This window comes from Megalobrama amblycephala, linkage group LG14, assembly GCF_018812025.1.
Source record: "Megalobrama amblycephala isolate DHTTF-2021 linkage group LG14, ASM1881202v1, whole genome shotgun sequence".
In the NCBI taxonomy this organism is placed as follows: domain Eukaryota; kingdom Metazoa; phylum Chordata; class Actinopteri; order Cypriniformes; family Xenocyprididae; genus Megalobrama; species Megalobrama amblycephala.
The window spans coordinates 7,617,537-7,638,863 of record NC_063057.1 but is presented as its reverse complement, the minus strand read 5'-3'; the positions used below and the strand labels follow the sequence as shown (position 1 = coordinate 7,638,863).

General features: G+C 34.1%; 1 protein-coding gene across 3 annotated transcripts in view; it reads left to right on the top strand.

The window, feature by feature from the left end:
• pde3a (phosphodiesterase 3A, cGMP-inhibited) overlaps positions 1-21,327 on the top strand; it is a 128,718-nt gene that overhangs the window by 102,138 nt on the left and 5,253 nt on the right. The window contains exons 5-14 of one of the 3 annotated variants that reach the window (XM_048155743.1): positions 2,435-2,553; positions 2,695-2,872; positions 7,169-7,242; positions 7,489-7,652; positions 11,862-11,999; positions 12,887-12,998; positions 13,211-13,312; positions 13,607-13,806; positions 15,893-16,096; positions 16,184-16,345. In XM_048155743.1, coding sequence (XP_048011700.1) covers positions 2,435-2,553; positions 2,695-2,872; positions 7,169-7,242; positions 7,489-7,652; positions 11,862-11,999; positions 12,887-12,998; positions 13,211-13,312; positions 13,607-13,806; positions 15,893-16,096; positions 16,184-16,345 — 1,453 coding nt within the window. Of the gene's footprint in view, positions 1-2,434; positions 2,554-2,640; positions 2,873-7,168; positions 7,243-7,488; positions 7,653-11,861; positions 12,000-12,886; positions 12,999-13,210; positions 13,313-13,606; positions 13,807-15,892; positions 16,097-16,183; positions 16,346-21,327 lie in introns of all 3 variants that reach the window. The other 2 variants (XM_048155742.1, XM_048155744.1) reach the window with 2 other exon arrangements.

The following is a 21,327-nucleotide window of genomic DNA, read 5'->3' as shown; positions in this document are numbered from 1 at the left end:
GATCAAAAATGCTGGTGCTTTAAAAAAACAAATCGCCGGCGGGGAAAGAGTTAATCAGCTGTTGGTGATTGGATATGTGAAGTCAGCCCTCTAGCAGTGAAACCACATGTGTAGTTCATCACATCAACTATGTACATTTCAACAACGATTCACAACCACAAAAGTGTCCAAATACGTCATTTTGAAGCCATTATCTATTGTTTTTTATTATTTCAAACCTAACAAACAGTTTTTTTGTGAAATTTTTGTACGCTTGCTTTTGTAATCAAACGCAATGACGTTTGCACATTTGTCCAAATACGTCTCAGGCCCGCTGTATGTGACTCATGTAGTGTTTTGAAGCAACAGTACATACTTTCTGAAAATATGAGTTTCTGGGGATTTATCTGAAACCACTTTTATCCGTTTGCCCTCATTTTGTTTTGTTTGTCATCATTGTCTCGTACGTCAGTGTTTCACACAGCTGTTGTGGATCGCCGTCAAGCGCTTGAACTTTCCAGAGCTCCTACACGCCGCCTCGCTCTGTCTGAATGTTTGATTCAGATTTTATAATGTCCATCTTTGGGCATTTCTCCACCTTTATATCTCTTATTTCAGCTTGAGTTATACAGCCCAGCTAAAGTTCAGCCCATTAATACGGATATCCAGATAGCCATCTGCACTGTGTAGACAGAGAGTTTAAAGAGGCTTCCTGGAGACACGAGAGCCAGGGTTGTGTTTAGATTCAGATCCTGTCGAAATAAAAGCCCCGGTGAAAAATGGAGGGTCACACGGTTGCCTGCATTACCATGTTGAGGCTGGTCTTAAAGTGGCAGGTCTCCTTAATGGATATCTGAAGAGTGTTCCCACAGCAGGAGGCCTGTTTAAAGGTGGCAGGAAAATTCAAGTCTGAACCCCTCTCCAAAAATACGCCACTTGGACTTGTTTAACCCCGGAAAGTGCATTGTGAACTTTTTCATTTACAAGTGCACCTCTTGAGAGGTAAATGGTTATGCCATGTTGAGTTAAGGTGAAGTATTTTCATCGAGGACACGATACATTTACATGCACCCAAATAATCTGTTAGTTGTACTGGAAATCATTTCTGCAGTGAGTAAAACAACCAGGGCTTGACATTAACTTTTTTCGCTCGCCAGTCACTGTGGCTCATGGTTTTCCAAAGTTACTAGCCTCTCAACATTTTCATTGGCTACAATTATGATATCGATACCATGGGGAAAAACTGCCATATAGAAATTAGGCTGCTGTCACTTTAAGACCTGACACACGGATCCATTATACCGTTACACATGCGTTTTCTTTCTCAACTGTTTACGTTCACTTCAAACATAACTGACTGTGTTTACGTGAATACTCACAAAGACCGGCATTTTGACATCATTTTGTGTGTATTTGACCGTTTAAGCGTGATAAGTAGCGAAAAAAACTCAATTTAGTACTGAGAGGCGGCTTTATGTGCGCGCACAAAATTCAAGTCCTGTAACACCAACACTATTCATCCGGAGCAAATGAAGCAAGTGATTGAGGAGAGGAGGGTTTGTGTGTCGACTCGGTGTCGGAGAGATGAGAGAGAAAGAGCAGCTGGTATCATGCGGCTATTCTGCGGAAAATGAGTATTGGAAGCATTTCAGATATTTCAGTATCAATATGTATCGAAAAATCAAAAATTGCACTTAGTTTATTATTTTAGATGCCTTTTTAAAAGACTACAATTGAAAAATGTATTATATATCAAATTCAACCCACCAAAGTGGCTAGTAGGAGTGCATTCAGTGTTGGGGAAAGTTACTACATTAAAAGTAATGCATTGCAATATTGCGTTACTCCCTAAAAAAGTAAGTAATTGCATTGGTTAGTAATGCAAAATAATGCGTTATGTTACGTTTGCATTACTTTTTCTCATCTGGGCTGCTTTTTTCTTACATTTTTGGCAAATGCAAAGGCCCTTTCACACCTAAAGTCAAATGAATAAGCCTCAGGCTGAAGGAAATGCAAATTCACGCCTGTACAGTAGAGGGCGCAGCTCAAACAAACAAGCTTTTCAGCTGTGCTGCCATTCTGGAATACAGAAGAATAGGACACAGGAGAAGTAAATGAGTAAATGTATGCTCACATTTAGTCTACAACTGTCTAGGATAACCATCATCTTCACACCTCAGCACTTACTCGCCATTTCTCTCAACATGGGAGCAGGAGAGGTGTCAGTCAATAAATGGAAAAACTTGCATTATTTGAAAAAGTAACTCAGATATGTTAAAAGCAATGCTTTACTTGACTAGTTACCTGAAAAAAGTAATCTGATTATGTAACTCACGCAATGCGTTACCCCCGACACTGACTGCGTAATGCGCATTTTGCGGCTTGGCGGGTGTTAATGTCAAGCCCTGAAAACAACATACCAGGTAAAACCATAAAATATTCTCCTCCTTTGCAGTTTGGTGAACAGTGACTCATGGAACAACTCCGTTATGCTCACCATTTCCAAGAGCAGATCCATGTCCGCTTCATACGCTGCCCCCGCCACCAACCACATCTATAGCAAGAGCCGAAGAGGTAAAGCGCTCTGTGTGTGTGTTTGTCGAGTGAAAGGAGATGAATCGGCTTTGGCAGTGCCAGTGTGATGCCTCTGCTCTTTGACAGGTTACCCTTCTTCCAACATCTCACCTCTGGCTTCACCCTGCTCCTCCCCTCCAGTCCAGGGCACTCCGGTCAACAGTCCCACCAACAAAAGCCCTTCAGTGGAGCTGCCTGACACAGAGCTTCCGCAGGCCGACGGCCTGCCGCCACGCAGCCCCCACAAAGCCTTAACCCACAGTCAGAGCGCCCCCAGCCCCACTACCACACACTGGGCGCCGCCTCCACTTTGTAGCAGGTAAAACTAAAGACTTTAGATATACACAGACTGGGCACTCAGATTACTAAGTGCAATGCAAAATGGCGGAGTAAGCCCCGCCTTCTAAATAAAAGAGCCAATCAGCGGTCGGTAAAGTCATCGCGTCACTGCAGCTGCTGTCAGAATCTCCGGTCGAACAATCAGCGTTCTGGGACGCGCGCATTGGCTGCTCCGGCCTTAAAATATGCATTTATTTGTCACGATCTGAGCATTTAGAAACAAAATTTATGAGATTTATGTTGTCAGATTTCATTGCTGATTTCATATATGAAATGTAAGCGTAAGCTTGGTGAACAGCTTTGGAGAATTTGATGTTTCCCCATTCATAGAGATAGGAGCTGCAATTGCATGACTGAAATAGATGGCCGCTGACTGAAATGACTTGCCTTAAAGGGACTTTGGGTAAAAGTGGTTTCTGTTGATATTGTGGTGGAAATTCATTCAGTATTGAAAGCAGACATTAGAGCACTACTTTTGTATTTGTGTCCGAAAGCAGTGTCAAACTATCCAAAAGTAATAAGTACATTTATATTTGCATACTAATCATCTTATCATTTAAATATTCATTTCATATCATTTATTGTGAATAGCTCAAATAATTGAAGTCCGCAGGATTTTTCAATGTCTTCTAACTTCATTGCATGTTAATCATCTCATTCTAATCATTTAAATATTCATTTCATAACCATTTTTAATAACTCTTGATGTAATTTATTACACACAATTGTTATTATTTTTTTCAAAATATTTAATAAACGAACATGCAGGTGTATCGCCCACATATTTCCTTACTAATAATGTAATTCTTATATATTTAAAAAATAATTTTCTTATCTATTTTTGTTAAAAAAAAAAAAAAACACTTGCGGCAATTTATTTAAAATGAATTTTATATTATCCAAAATATTTAATGCAGGTGTAGCATCCAAAGAACTCAAATCTATAATTTCATATTTGCATATCAATAATTTAATTCTTATAAGAAATATTCATTTTCATATCTATTTAGATTTTTTTTTTAAACTTGATGCAATTTATTTTAAATGAATTTTGTATTATATTTTCCAAAATATTTAATAAACAAACATGCAGTTTATATAGTTTATATTTGCATATTAATAATCTCATTCTTATCATTTAAATATTCATTTCATACACATTTTTAATAACTCTTGATGTAATTTATTACACACAATTGTTATTATTTTTTTCAAAATATTTAATAAACGAACATGCAGGTGTATCGCCCACATATTTCCTTACTAATAATGTAATTCTTATATTTTAAAAAATTATTTTCGTATCTATTTTTGTTAAAAAAAAAACAAAAAAAAAAAACACTTGTGGCAATTTATTTAAAATGAATTTTATATTATCCAAAATATTTAATGCAGGTGTAGCATCCAACGAACTCAAATCTATAATTTCATATTTGCATATTAATAATTTTCTTATTCTTATAAGAAATATTCATTTTCATATCTATTTTGATTTTTTTTTAAACTTGATGCAATTTATTTTAAATGAATTTTGTATTATATTTTCCAAAATATTTAATAAACAAACATGCAGTTGTAGTGTCCACAGGATTTTTCTAAGTCTATACTTTTATATTTGCATATTAATAATCTCATCGTTATCATTTAAATATTCATTTCATACACATTTTTAATAACTCTTGCTAATTTTTACACACAATCGTTATAAACAAACATACAGGTGTAGCATCCACAGAACTCAAATCTATAAATTCATATTTCTTACTAATAATGTCATTCTCATATCTATTTTAATTATAACAAAACAAATTCTAAAAAAACGCTTGCGGCAATTTATTTAATATTTATTCTATATTATATTATCCAAAATGTTTAATAAACAAACATGCAGGTGTAGCGCCCACTGAACTCAAATCTATGCTTTTATATTTGCATATTGCAAATTTATTTTCATTCTTCCAATACTGATATATGTGTTTTTAAAAACAACTCTTGCTGTAATTTAATTGAAAAGAACTGTTATTATATTACATTCTGGTTATTAGATTCAGTATGTGAGACGGCCATGTCATGTCATGTTGTTGGAGTAGTAGTTCAGCGATATTCCTGAAAGAACACAACACAAAAATCGGAGCCTCTTATTAGAAAGATAACGGGAAATGTGTTGCTTTTAGTGAATGATGTGCGTTCAAATTCTTTGGAAGTCTTTTTGAGGAATTTTGCTTATGCAGATTCCATGCAGGGCTACTAATGAGTAATTTTGATTACGAACATCGAGTTAATATTCATTTCGAGCACAATACATCACTACGCTGAAACCACACGCTTGCTGCTTCTGAGCGTATCCTGTGGCCCATGAATGTTCTACAACAGCGGACTGCAGCTTCAAGCCATTATGTGGTTACTGAACAACCACTGATCATTAACTGTGAAAAATAACCAACACTGTGTCTAAATATTAACAGATGGACATACATGGTCAGATCTGCTGTTGTACTCACAGCGATCTATAATGTCCTGGCGATGAGACAAGGTCACCGTCCCCTTGGCCCGTAATGAATGCTGGTCACAAAGGAACAGCTTGATTAGGTTCTGTCTGGCCCGTTAATTCACAGAGCTAAACTAAACAACAGTGACAGTGGCCGTACAGAGCACACACAATCAGGACGCCTCTCAATTTCAGCTCAAAATATTAAAATATGCAATCATGTAATGCATATGCACGCATCAGCCGTTTCCTAGCTTTCCTAACTCATGAAGCATACAAACATAAAGCGTAATGAACAGATTCTAGTGCCTACAACGATAGATAGTGTCTTTTATTTTTCTTAAAGGAATGTTCCTGAAGTCAACATGAAATGGCATTTTTCTATCGTAATCGAGTGAAACTGAATATTCTGTGAGGGGGGGAAAAAAGAGTAGAATGTGATTTGATTTGATTTTATTCTTTTGGAATCGATTCAGCTGTGAAAATGATGAAATTTGATGAAAGATTTTTGGAAGTTTCATTTATTTATTTGGAATTACATTAACAGACAAATCATCCACATTAAAACCAGGAACGTAGTAAAAAAAGTAAATTGTTGTTATTATAGTATTATGTTAACAACAACATGATTAACAGTAACAACAAAACAACAAAATGCAAATAGAGGGAAATAAAAAACTAAAAATATAGTTATATATATATATATATTCAGACACCTTGAACATTTCATTCATTAATACAGTTTATTCACTAGTTAAAAAAATGGTAGTAAAATATGACAAGATCTCAGAGTTAAACTGTGTCAAAAAAATTAATCTTAATTATGACAGATAACACTTAAGCAAAACATGGTCAGGTCAAAGTGTCTGAATAATTTTTATCAATTTTACTGGTAGTCCACTGTATGAAGAATTTTTGGGTATAATATGTCACAGTTTACTTTATTTTGCTATCCTCACTTACATAAATGAACTACAGTGTCCTGCACCCACTAGTAAAAATATATAAAAAATATCAAAAATGTCTGATTAAATAAATAAATTGACTGTATAATATAAAATTGAATAAAATTTATATATATATAAAATATAATATAATATAATATGTATATATATTCATTTTATTTAAATTTATCATATATATATATATATATAACTATATTTGTATTTATATATTCTTTAAAAAATATGGAAAAATATAATTTTGGAATTTTTATTTAATATTTTATATATATATATATATATATATATATATATATATATATATATATTTTTTTTTTTTTTTTTTTTTTTTCTTAAGAAATAAATAAAAGTTATTTTTTTAATATTATTATTTTATTTGCAATAACATTAACAGACAAATTGACAAATTACCCACAATAACAACAGGAACATATAGTGAGAAAGTAAATTGTTGGTTTATTACTTTATTTGCTTATTATATTTGTTATTATTATCAGATAATACAAAAGCAAATAAAGGCAAAAACTTTTATATATATATATATATATATATATATATATTATCATTATTGTTGTTATAATAAAGTATGTTTACGAGCTGTTTAATTCATAAAATTTAATTAAAATGAATTAAAAATGAATTAAAATAAATAAATGAATTAAAACTAAATCCATAAAATGAACCCATGATTTTTATATTTATGAATCACCTCACTTCTTCTAAGGGTGATATATTTAGTTCATTCATATACAGTATATATATATATATATAATGTGAAAAAATGAGTCCTGACAGTGATGTGAGTGGTTTGTTGTGTGTGTTGTAGCTGTGGAAGACCGTACAGTAAACTGAGGCACGGCGATGGATCCACAGACGCAGGAGACAGAACCCAACAGTCAGGTGACGCCGCCATCATGTCTGTCTCTCTCTGAGCAGGACCGGCTCTGAATTAGCATTTAGATGCATTTCACTTATTATCCATTTTGCTGTTGTGATCTGTGATATTACAGCTCGATCCTGGATTGAATCTCTGAGATAATATGTAATTGGTGTCTTTACGATGCACAGAGTCTTTCAAAGCTGTCAGTCTGCTCAAACGTGAAATATTACGAGAGGCATAATCACGCTTTTCTAATAACCTTTCAGACGAACCGGTGATAATGTCATCAGACTATGACTGCACCTATGAGACCAACCACAGTGACAGCAGCGACTTTGCACAGAATGAGGAAGACAGAGAGGGTCACAGGAACCCCTGCGGGACGTACCCGCCTCAGGCGCTCGCACTGGCTGCTCTCATACCTCCAGAGGTAAACAGGGCTTCTGCAGGACAAATTGATTTTTTATCACTGCAGTTTAGTTCAGGCAGGTAGATGGGGGATTTCTTCTCCTTTTTTTTGCTGTTCAGTGTTAGAGGACCTACAAGAAGATCAGCATGCATAAAATAGTATATATATTTCTGTCTTGTTTCCAATGGAAGCTTGTTTCCGCTATGAAATAAAAATTTAAACCGGTAATTGCAATTTTTTTATCTCACAATTCTGACTTTTTTTCTCACAATTGTGAGATATAAAGTCAGAATTGTGAGTTATAAAGTCAGAATTGCAAGTTATAAAGTCAGAATTGCAAGATATAAAGTCAGAATTGTGATATAAAGTCAGAATTGTGAGTTATAAAGTCAGAATTGTGAGATATAAAGTCAGAATTGCAAGATATAAAGTCAGAATTGCGAGATATAAAGTCAGAATTGTGAGATATAAAGTCAGAATTGTGATATAAAGTCAGAATTGTGAGTTATAAAGTCAGAATTGCAAGTTATAAAGTCAGAATTGCGAGATATAAAGTCAGAATTGTGATATAAAGTCAGAATTGTGATATAAAGTCAGAATTGTGAGTTATAAAGTCAGAATTGCAAGTTATAAAGTCAGAATTGCAAGATATAAAGTCAGAATTGTGAGTTATAAAGTCAGAATTGCAAGTTATAAAGTCAGAATTGCGAGATATAAAGTCAGAATTGTGATATAAAGTCAGAATTGTGATATAAAGTCAGAATTGTGAGTTATAAAGTCAGAATTGCAAGTTATAAAGTCAGAATTGCAAGATATAAAGTCAGAATTGTGAGTTATAAAGTCAGAATTGCAAGTTATAAAGTCAGAATTGCGAGATATAAAGTCAGAATTGTGATATAAAGTCAGAATTGCAAGTTATAAAGTCAGAATTGCGAGATATAAAGTCAGAATTTTGATATAAAGTCAGAATTGCAAGTTATAAAGTCAGAATTGTGAGTTATAAAGTCAGAATTGCAAGTTATAAAGTCAGAATTGCAAGATATAAAGTCAGAATTGTGAGTTATAAAGTCAGAATTGTGATATAAAGTCAGAATTGCGAGATATAAAGTCAGAATTGTGATATAAAGTCAGAATTGTGATATAAAGTCAGAATTGTGAGTTATAAAGTCAGAATTGCAAGATATAAAGTCAGAATTGTGAGTTATAAAGTCAGAATTGCAAGTTATAAAGTCAGAATTGCGAGATATAAAGTCAGAATTGTGATATAAAGTCAGAATTGCAAGTTATAAAGTCAGAATTGCGAGATATAAAGTCAGAATTGTGATATAAAGTCAGAATTGCAAGTTATAAAGTCAGAATTGTGAGTTATAAAGTCAGAATTGCAAGTTATAAAGTCAGAATTGCGAGATATAAAGTCAGAATTGTGATATAAAGTCAGAATTGTGAGTTATAAAGTCAGAATTGTGAGTTTTAAAGTCAGAATTGCAAGTTATAAAGTCAGAATTGCGAGATATAAAGTCAGAATTTTGATATAAAGTCAGAATTGCAAGTTATAAAGTCAGAATTGTGAGTTATAAAGTCAGAATTGCAAGTTATAAAGTCAGAATTGCAAGATATAAAGTCAGAATTGTGAGTTATAAAGTCAGAATTGTGAGTTATAAAGTCAGAATTGCAAGTTATAAAGTCAGAATTGCGAGATATAAAGTCAGAATTGTGATATAAAGTCAGAATTGCAAGTTATAAAGTCAGAATTGCGAGATATAAAGTCAGAATTTTGATATAAAGTCAGAATTGCAAGTTATAAAGTCAGAATTGTGAGTTATAAAGTCAGAATTGCAAGTTATAAAGTCAGAATTGCAAGATATAAAGTCAGAATTGTGAGTTATAAAGTCAGAATTGTGATATAAAGTCAGAATTGCGAGATATAAAGTCAGAATTGTGATATAAAGTCAGAATTGTGATATAAAGTCAGAATTGTGAGTTATAAAGTCAGAATTGCAAGATATAAAGTCAGAATTGTGAGTTATAAAGTCAGAATTGCAAGTTATAAAGTCAGAATTGCGAGATATAAAGTCAGAATTGTGATATAAAGTCAGAATTGCAAGTTATAAAGTCAGAATTGCGAGATATAAAGTCAGAATTGTGATATAAAGTCAGAATTGCAAGTTATAAAGTCAGAATTGTGAGTTATAAAGTCAGAATTGCAAGTTATAAAGTCAGAATTGCGAGATATAAAGTCAGAATTGTGATATAAAGTCAGAATTGTGAGTTATAAAGTCAGAATTGTGAGTTTTAAAGTCAGAATTGCAAGTTATAAAGTCAGAATTGCGAGATATAAAGTCAGAATTGTGATATAAAGTCAGAATTGCAAGTTATAAAGTCAGAATTGCGAGATATAAAGTCAGAATTTTGATATAAAGTCAGAATTGCAAGTTATAAAGTCAGAATTGTGAGTTATAAAGTCAGAATTGCAAGTTATAAAGTCAGAATTGCAAGATATAAAGTCAGAATTGTGAGTTATAAAGTCAGAATTGTGATATAAAGTCAGAATTGCGAGATATAAAGTCAGAATTGTGATATAAAGTCAGAATTGTGATATAAAGTCAGAATTGTGAGTTATAAAGTCAGAATTGCAAGATATAAAGTCAGAATTGTGAGTTATAAAGTCAGAATTGCAAGTTATAAAGTCAGAATTGCGAGATATAAAGTCAGAATTGTGATATAAAGTCAGAATTGCAAGTTATAAAGTCAGAATTGCGAGATATAAAGTCAGAATTGTGATATAAAGTCAGAATTGCAAGTTATAAAGTCAGAATTGTGAGTTATAAAGTCAGAATTGCAAGTTATAAAGTCAGAATTGCGAGATATAAAGTCAGAATTGTGATATAAAGTCAGAATTGTGAGTTATAAAGTCAGAATTGTGAGTTTTAAAGTCAGAATTGCAAGTTATAAAGTCAGAATTGCGAGATATAAAGTCAGAATTGTGATATAAAGTCAGAATTGTGAGTTATAAAGTCAGAATTGTGAGTTATAAAGTCAGAATTGTGAGATATAAAATCAGAATTGCATGATATAAAGTCAGAATTGTGAGTTATAAAGTCAGAATTGCAAGTTATAAAGTCAGAATTGTGAGATATAAAGTCAGAATTGTGAGTTATAAAGTCAGAATTGTGAGTTATAAAGTCAGAATTGCAAGTTATAAAGTCAGAATTGTGAGATATAAAGTCAGAATTGTGAGTTATAAAGTCAGAATTATATAAGGTCAGAATTGTGAGATATACTGTAAAGTCGCAATTCTGACTTTATAACTCGCAATTCTGAATTTATATCATGCAGTTATGAATTTATATCACACAATTCTGATTTTAGATCTCGCAATTCTTACTTTATAACTTGCAATTCTGACTTTATATCACACAATTCTGACTTTATAACTTGCGATTGAGAGTTTAAATCTTGCAGTTCTGAGAAAAAAGTCAGAATTGTGAGATATAAAGTCGCAATTACCTTTTTTTTTTTTAGTGGCGGAAACAAGCTTCCATAGTTTCCAGTACAAAATGGCACGTGTTTTATACTAAAAATTAAATAAATAATTAAATGAGTTTATAATATTCTGTATTTTTCTTACTCTACCAGTAGATATATTTTCTTATTTTAAACATAAGCTCTCTTAGTTTTAATGCTTTTAAAAGTAAACATTATTTTATATATTATTTTATTATTTTATAAGAAAACAGGACTTAATATCTTAAGTAAGTCTGCTTCTCAAGTAAATGTATTCATGCAGATATTTGTACTGGAAAACAAGACAAAACTACTGAGGAAGAAAATAATTTATTTGCGGTGTTCAAAAAATGTATAATGCAAATAAAAATACAGCAACGGCATAAATAAATGAGTGTTATGTGCGATACTCTGGGCTGTTTGTTTGATCCAGTAAAACTAAACCTGTCATCAAACTGTCATCAAAACTAATCACTGAGTGTTTTTACTTTCATCTGCTGGTGATTTGCTTTTGCTGTGGTTTGATGACAGACTCTCTTTGTGTTATGCCATTTTAACTACACTCTTTAGTAGTTTCATATGAGCCACTTGATTTTTATTTATTTTTTATTTTTTTAGTAGTAAGTAATGTCAGTCATGTTCAGTGCTTTTATATATATATATATATATATATATATATATATATAAGATGGCACAGTTTGTGATCTGAAATCATTTCCTCTGCAGGATAAGCCCATCTTGGCCCCAGAGCCCCTGGTAATGGAGGGACTGGAGCCTCTCATGAGTCAGATCAACAACTGGAACTTCCCCATCTTCAGTCTGGTGGAGAAAACCAACGGCAGATGTGGCCGCATTCTCAGCCAGGTGAGACACTGACATCTAGTGGAGATCGAGAGCGCAGACGCACAATACTGACATCCACCAAATGAACTATAAGTGCTTTCACACTGGCAGCTTAGTTCAAAACAGGGCATGGTTCACATGAAAAACTAGCTGTCATGCGGACCAAACCTGAGATCACCTCAGAGTTCAGTTGCACTGGAACTTCGGCACGATTCGCGTGAATGTGAGAGCAACACAGACTTGTGTGCGCACTTGTTCAGGAAGTAACGCATGCATTTCAGTCGAGTTAGTTCAACAAAACACTTGTAAGATTGTTTCGGACCACAGCAAACGTGCCCAGTATGAAAGCCTCCAGATTTTTCAATTCCAGCAACAAATGCATGTCAAATTTGACACCTGGGCCAGGATAATTGGCTAATAATTGGGCTTTTTTTTTAAATAATAAATTTTTTTAAGTATTAAAAATGAACGTCAGGTAGTTATGGAAGCTTGATTTTGCTTTTTGTAATTGTGTAATTGCTTTTTAAAACTTTTTATCTCACAATTCTGACATTCTTTCCTCAGAAATTGCAAGTTATATAGTCTGAATTACGAGATAAAAAGTCACAATTACAATTTTATTTGTTTGTTTTTTTATTCCATGGCGGAAACAAGCTTGCATTGATTAGATTCCATAGAAGCACATTTTATATTTTTTTATTTTATTTTTAGTACATTTTTAATAAATATTTATATAAACAAGTGTAAAATAAGTGTATTTGTACATGTTTGTGTGTGTATACATACATATATATGATTTATTAAAAGTATTTACACATATTTTCTCAAATCATAGTATTCTTGTTTTGATTCATTTGTTTAATTTAAGTCATGGTTGAGAGGTTTGACCGTTGTTCTCTGTGGTTTAGGTGTCCTACCAGTTGTTTGTCGACACGGGACTCTTTGAGACTTTCAAGATTCCGGTGAGGGAGTTCATGAACTATTTCCACGCTCTGGAGAACGGATACAGGGACATCCCATGTGAGTCTGTGCGCTGCAAGAGACATGTGTACAGAAATATGTTAACAATGAAATAACTTATGATGTACAACAGCTGTTGTGCACAGTCAGCTTCACCTCCAGAGGAATAAATTCCCCTAAATCATCAGTTCTGGCAGTTCACTGTACTTTTGTGTGTGCTGTATCTCCCCCTAGTGGTGGTTTGCAGTATTAAACCTCGTCTTCCTCCCCAGATCACAACAGGATCCATGCAACAGACGTCCTCCATGCGGTTTGGTACCTCACTACTCAGCCTGTGCCTGGTTTACCTACACTGGGATCACTTAGTGACTCGGGTAAGAGTGTTCATTAATATTTGGAAAAGTTACAATGGAAATAATTTCATGCTTGTAATTCAATAGTATATGTTTAGTTAGATTACTTATTATTATGTAGGCTAGACTTGTGCATTTTTCATATGTGTATACTTGTCATTTATTTGTAATTAAGAAAATAGTTTCAAAGTAAATACTACACCAATCGTAAGAGAGATGACTTTGACTAACGTGATAAGTGGACTTCAGGGAAACGAAGCTGTTGAATAAGTCTGAAGACATACATAGATTGTTTACGGCTCTCTCCGTCTTTAGACTCTGACAGTGGACTCGCTCATGGCCGCACAAAGTACCTGATGTCCAGGACGTATCCTGTAGAGGAGGAGGGTTACAGCTGTCTGTCCGGCCTCATCCCTGCTCTGGAGCTGATGGCGCTCTACGTCGCAGCTGCCATGCATGATTACGACCATCCTGGCAGGACCAATGCGTTCCTGGTGGCCACCAGCGCTCCACAGGTAACACCATCATCACACAAACACTAAATGCTTTTTTTCTTTTTCCTTTTCCTTGAAGTGTCTACAATAGAGAAGTCATTTCCTCATATTGTAATATGTGCTTTCTGAGGAGTCATAGCGGGTACTTGTACTAATACAGAGGTAGAATAAATTACTGAAGTACCTCGTACAATAATTAATAATAAGGGTTTCAAAAATGTGATTTAATGGTATTTACCTTATATTTAAAAATACTGGATGTAGCAGCTTCTACAAAATTGACACATATATAATGAAATGTGTCTAAATTATATATATGTATCTAAATATATATATTATTTATTTATTTATTTATTTTACTTCCAAGTGGCAAATTTGTGGCAAAAAATGATGTCGGGCCTAGAAAAATTGTAATCTTCACCCTTTATTCAAATATTATTGTGCTTGGAGTCGAGAGTTTTATTTGTGATGATAATGCAATGAAACATGCCAAATTGTGCAGACATAACTTTTGGCCAGTCTGTCATGCAAAGAAATTATGATCACATGCAAAAAATATTAATACCAAGAAAATATTAATAGCTGATTATGTTGTAGTCAATGTATGCTTTTCCTGTGAGCTTTTTTTTCTCTATGCAATTTTATTTATTTATTAATTTATTTTTGCATGGTAAAATAAAACCCATTATCTGTACCTTTATCTGTACCTTTTTTTGGCACATAATTTATTCAGATAAATACCTTAACCAAGTTTAGTGTTTTGTTCTTCTCTCATATTTAAACGTTTAAAAATATATAAAATATTTTTCTTATAATTTGATGGTTTAATCGAACTTGTAGGGGTATATATATATATATATATATATATATATATATATATATATATATATATATATATATAAGTGCTGTCAAATGATTGTCTTTACATAATATACATGTGTACTGTGCTTTTTTATTATGTATATATATAAATATATTATAAATACACACACACATGTATATATTTGACAAATATATATTATATTAATATATAAAATATTTATATATATATAAAATTATATATATATATATATATATATATATATATATATATATACAATATACATACATGTTTGTGTGAGAAAAAAAAAATAATAATTTTGGTTAATAATATTGTTCCACACATTTGTGCTGCAAATGAATGATTTTTCAAATCAAATAAACTATTACTTTTAAGTAACTGAACCTCTTTGTCTTATGTCTGATGAAAATGGTCAAAAGGGCTACGTCTTCATATTAAAGGGATAGTTCAGCCAAAGATGAAAATTTGATGTTTATCTGCTTACCCCCAGGGCATCCAAGATGTAGGTGACTTTGTTTCTTCAGTAGAACACAAATGATGATTTTTAACTCCAAACGCTGCCGTCTGTCAGCCGTATAATGCGCGTCAATGGGAACTTCTACTATAAGAGTAAATAAAACTTGCTTAGACAAATCCAAATTAAACCCTGCGGCTCGTGACGACGCATTGATGTCCTAAGACACGAAATGATTGATTTGTGTGAGAAACCGAACAGTATTTATATCATTTTTTACCTCTAATACACCACTATGTCCAACTGCGTTCAGCACTCGGTTAGTGAGGTCTGATCGCGCTCTGACAGCGGCAGTAATGTCTCGCGCATATACTTCAATGAGTGCGAGACATCACTGCTGATCGTTTTGTGTCTCAGGACATCAATGCGTCGTCACAAGCCGCAGTGTTTAATTTGGATTTGTCTAAGCAAGTTTTATTTACTCTTATAGTAGAATTTCCCATTGACCCACATTATACGGCTGACAGATGGCAACGTTTGGAGTTAAAAATCATCATTTGTGTTCTACTGAAGAAACAAAGTCACCTACATCTTGGATGCCCTGGGGGTAAGCAGATAAACATCAAATTTTCATCTTTGGGTGAACTATCCCTTTAAGATGGAATATATTGTTATGCTGTAGAAGCATTATGATATTTCTAAATAATAATATCCAAAGTGGCCGTAGCTGCAGCTTCAAGGATTGATCACAATGTTCTGGGGCCTTGAAACATTTGACATGCAAAATAAAAGTCTTTTGTGTGTCTTTCAAGGCCGTGCTTTATAATGACCGTTCGGTGCTGGAGAACCATCACGCAGCTTCTGCCTGGAATCTCTTCATGTCGCGGCCCGAGTACAACTTCCTGGCCAGTCTGGACCACATGGATTTCAAACGCTTTCGCTTCCTGGTCATCGAGGCCATACTGGCCACTGATCTTAAGAAACACTTTGACTTTCTGGCTGAATTCAACGCCAAGGTGAGCGCTTGCTGTGCATTAGATATACACATATAGACCAACTAATGCTGTGCATTTCATGAATTCATTTGCATCGTGTTTGCTCAGGTGGGGGATGATGGCTGCTCGGGGATTGAATGGTCTAACGAGAATGATCGTCTGCTGGTGTGTCAGATGTGTATCAAGTTAGCGGATATAAACGGTCCGTTGAAATGCAAGGAGCTTCATTTGCAGTGGACGGAGGGCATCGTCAATGAGTTCTACGAACAGGTCAGAGTCTGCTCTGCGTTTGATCTATGTGTGTTTGTATGCAAGTCATTTTGAGCATTGATGCCTGAGACAAACAGGAAGCTTTCACGGTGACCAGGTTCCTGGAAACTTCATAGTAAGAGGCTCTGATAATGCGCATGTGTAAGTGCGCGGCGTCTCAGTATCATCGCATCGAGTGGCTGGAGAGGATGGCAAGGATACGCTGTTGCCTGGCAACCATCTACATCCTCCCCAAGCAGTGCTGAAGGCGACACGTTCACAGCTGTAATGAGAATGTAGGGCAGAAAGTAAGCAAACTTGTACGTCAGGCCGATCTGCTGGGAATGTGCTGAGAGCACTTGTGGTAAAACACACCGTGTGGTGATAATAAACTGATATAAGTCAACCTTAATGTCAGTTTGAGCACATCGCATGGCAATGCATAAAAATGAAACTCTTTCTTAAGGAAACAATAGTGACTTATGTAGTAGATGGTCACTAAAAAAGACAACAGTAAATATTGACAAACGCATACATCAAAATATTATAGTTTTGAATGAGGTAGCGTGACATTATTGTTAAACCAGATAAAGTTTGTCAAGACAAACTTTGATATTGGCTTAAGAAAGCCTGACCAGAAAAACTTTTCAGTTTAAAGTAGTTTTAAAGGTTGAAGGCTTTGAAGGTAATACAGTCTATCAGGGAAAACAGATGCTGTTAACAAGTTTTAACACTTTAGCTAAGGTGACCAGATTTTTTACATTTCCTATTTGAGTGGTCAAAATATCACCAAAATCTCATTTGTTGTTACCTATTAAATAAAAAAGGGGACAATACATTTTTTAATGTTTCTTTTTGTTTTAATAGGCTATTATTACATTAATAATTATTATGTTTTAGTTTGATTATTGGTCTGGTTTTAATACAATTCACCAAAAAAACTATTAATAGTAACCAAAAGCAGTCCAAAACAATATGCCGATTATAACAAAAGTATGACTTTACAAAGGCACATTACAAAAATTAAACAACGTAACAAATATAAGAAGATAAGATACATAATCAAATCAACAATCGTGGTTCTTTATAGGAAAATAAGGGACACTCAAAATATTTGTACTGTATCAGTCATTTCAGTATCTGCAGTTAAGTTTGTGTATAAAAGATGTATAAAAGGTTCTCAAAATCAAGTGTCAAAATCAACCATATTTCAGAAACTTTCCCTGTTCAAATTTCCTGAAGAAAGACAAGCATAAATGAAGAAGAAAGCCAAATGTAATTGATGTATTTTTACTGCGTTATCCAATATTTGGAGGGGGTTCAGAATTACAATTTTCACCTGAGATTTGGAGTCAGATTAAGGGGGGGTAAAATTTGTCATTTGTTAGTTAAATCTGTTGACGTTAGCAATCTTTGTTGCATTATATGCCAACAGTTCAAAAATGGCAAAAAGCAGTTCTTGTGTTTTTCACCCAAAGTTTGCATTTTTGTAACTCATATTATAGATATCTTAAAGGGTTAGTTCACCCAAAAATGAAAATTATGTCATTAATGACTCACCCTCATGTCGTTCCACACCCGTAAGACCTCCGTTAATCTTCAGAACACAGTTTAAGATATTTTAGATTTAGTCCGAGAGCTTTCTGTCCCTCTATTGAAAATGTATGTACGGTAGACTGTCCATGTCCAGAAAGGTAATAAAAACATCATCAAAGTAGTCCATGTGACATCAGTGGGTCAGTTAGAATTTGTTGAAGCATCGAAAATACATTTTGGTCCAAAAATAACAAAAACTACGACTTTATTCAGCATTGTATTCTCTTCCGGAATCCTTTCCATTGAATTGATTCCATTGAACTGATTCCATTGAATTGATTCCATTGAATCATTTCATCTGTCGGTGTTGGTAATGCACTTTTACGTCGCCGTGGTTGTTTTTGGCGATTAGGACATCCGCGACATGCACACTTGCGCACCATTTTAAAAAATATAGCAATACCAAAATACAAACAATGTAGAATAGCTTGAATACAGCGTGCGTCTCCCTCAGACTGTAAACGAAGCTCGGGCGCACCGGATAACACGTCAGCAGCGTCACTGCGGAGTCGTGAACCAGGATTGACAACAGACCCAGAAGAGAATACAATGCTGAATAAAGTCATAGTTTTTGTTATTTTTGGACCAAAAAAACTTCTAACTAACCCACTGATGTCACATGGACTACTTTGATGATGTTTTTATTACCTTTCTGGACATGGACAGTCTACCATACATACATTTTCAATGGAGGGACAGAAAGCTCTTGGACTAAATCTAAAATATCTTAAACTGTGTTCCGAAGATGAACGGAGGTCTTACGGGTTTGGAACGACATGAGGGCGAGTCGTTAATGACATAATTTTCATTTTTGGGTGAACTAACCCTTTAATATCCTTTTAGATTCTAATTCTTAACAAACTTTTCTTTTCTTAAGGCCCAGTATGGTTAATTTCTAGAGATAGGGATCTCAGTGCGCCTCCATGAGTAAATTGGTACACATTTTCAATGGTCGCACATTTTTCTGAAGAACAAATAATGTTGAAACTAGAAATGTATCTCGTTTTTTTTCTATCAACACAACTGAACAATTGTCACAATTGTCTGAGTGCCATAAATAGTATTTTTCCAAAGTTTGTGTGCCTGTAATTCCAAAATTATTAAAGATATCTCAATATCTGTCTATATTCTCATTCTTAATAAACTTTTCTTTTGTAATCTTCATTTTAAAGGCCTTATAATATGATTAAATCCCATAGATATAATGTGGCTCCATATTCAAATTGTTGAATTTTACCATTTTCTATATTTATAGCTACACCAAAGGATATTAAACATCAACCTCTATTCAAAAAAAAGCATTATCTTTGAAATTCTCATAAAGCATTTTTTTAAAACAATGGCACTTAAAAGTTTAAACTAAATGTTGTTTCGACCATGTATGAATAAATGAAAATGCATATTTTTTCAATTAAAGAGAAGTAGAGAACTTATAGAATTAGCCTAGTATGGGCTGCTTTTGGTGCTTGAGACTTTATTATTTTGTGTTTCAATAATGAGGTCCAAGAATAGTCAAGGAGGTAGGCTACTTAAATCAGCATAACATGTTTTTCTCTATGCCTGAGAATACGGGACGGTTCCGTATAATACGGAGCGGTTGGCAACCCTAATTAGAAGTCTAAAATGAGAAAACTGTCAGAGGATTTCGATATAAGAGAAGCGGAGCTTGAGTGTTCATACGTCGGGTCAGAGGTCACCCTTCCGCACCGAACTTGACACTCTCATGATCGCGTGTACGGAAGCCAGTGTACAAAAACCCATCGTTTCGCTTCAAAAGTCATATGGATTACTTTTCTGAGGAATGGATACGCTTTTTGGAGCTTCAAAAAAATTTGTGCATGTTTATCATCATTAAAGTATTAAATATTAGCATAACTGCAATTGGCTAAATGTATAGATCTCATGTAGCCCTGCCCTTTTTTGATAGTGATGCCATAGAAATATACAGAGCTGCCGCAAAAACAGAAGTTCAAACACAAAATTCAAAAGACGGCTGCGCACATAAGGTCTGTATCGGTTGGCCATTACAGTACATCATGTGTGCTCGCTCGGTCTGTCAGGACATACGTCTTCTGATGGCGTCTCTCAGAGAGTTAAGGGCTTGTTTGGATGCCAGCGATGAGTAATAAAACACTGTGTCTATTATTGTGAGGAACACAGAGCGAGGATGACCCAGTTGTGTCAGGACCCCGTCACAGAGCTACAAAGCGTCATATGACCACCCTTGGCCATATTCAGAGCATTTCAAAAGGGACCAGAAATTATATGCTTCAAAGGAGCCTGTTTTTTCCCCCTCCGTTTCGTTTCTTGAATGATTCATTTCTCCAGCACTTCTGAGTAGCACCTGACAGAACACGGCGCACATACATCACTGCCCCGTGACGACATCGACAGCACGGTTGCCATGGCAACGCGAGACCTTGCCTGTTGTTATTCCGCTCTCATTGTTTATTTCCAGGTACTGCGAAGCATACGTTTTCACGCGGACTATACGATGCTCTTCTAATCGCTGATTACTTGCTTGTTTCAGTACTGTAATCTGAAATAAATAATAAAAAGCCCAGACCTCATGTGGCTGGGTGTATTTTCCCCGTCCATGGGAAGGTTGACCTAGTTTTATAGTGGTAGAAGGTCTGTGAAGTATGTTTCTTTCCTGAACTGGAAAAATCCAATCAAGTGTGTGACTCCTCGGCTGTGCTTGAATATATTGAGCATACTGATGGTAATATCGCTATTTGTTAAATGCAATAGATGGTAGGGATGAAAATAAAATAGCTGCTCTGCAAAGCTGCATAATTGGAAGAAAAATGCTTCAAATTAGCCATAAATATGTAATTGCATCCAAAATAGTTTTATTACATAACATATTGTGTATATTTATTATGTATATATAAACACATGCACATGCACATACAGTACAGTCCAAATTTTGGAACCACTAAGATTTTTAATGTTTTTAAAAGAAGTTTCGTCTGCTCACCAAGGCTACATTTATTTAATTAAAAATACAGTAAAAACAGTAATATTGTGAAATATTATTACAATTTAAAATAACTGTTTTCTATTTGAATATATTTCACAAAGTAATTTATTCCTGTGATGCAAAGCTGAATTTTCAGCATCATTACTCCAGTCTTCAGTGTCACATGATCCTTCAGAAATCATTCTAATATGCTGATCTGCTGCTCAAGAAACATTTAATGTGTACAATTGTACAAAATATTTGTGTACAATATTTTTTTCAGGATTATTTGATGAATAGAAAGTTCAAAAGAACAGTGTTTATCTGAAATCTAATCTTTTGTAACATTATAAATGTCTTTACTGCCACTTTTGATTGATTTAATGCATCCTTGCTGAATAAAAGTATTCATTTCTTTAATTTCTTTTCAAAAAAATAAAAATAA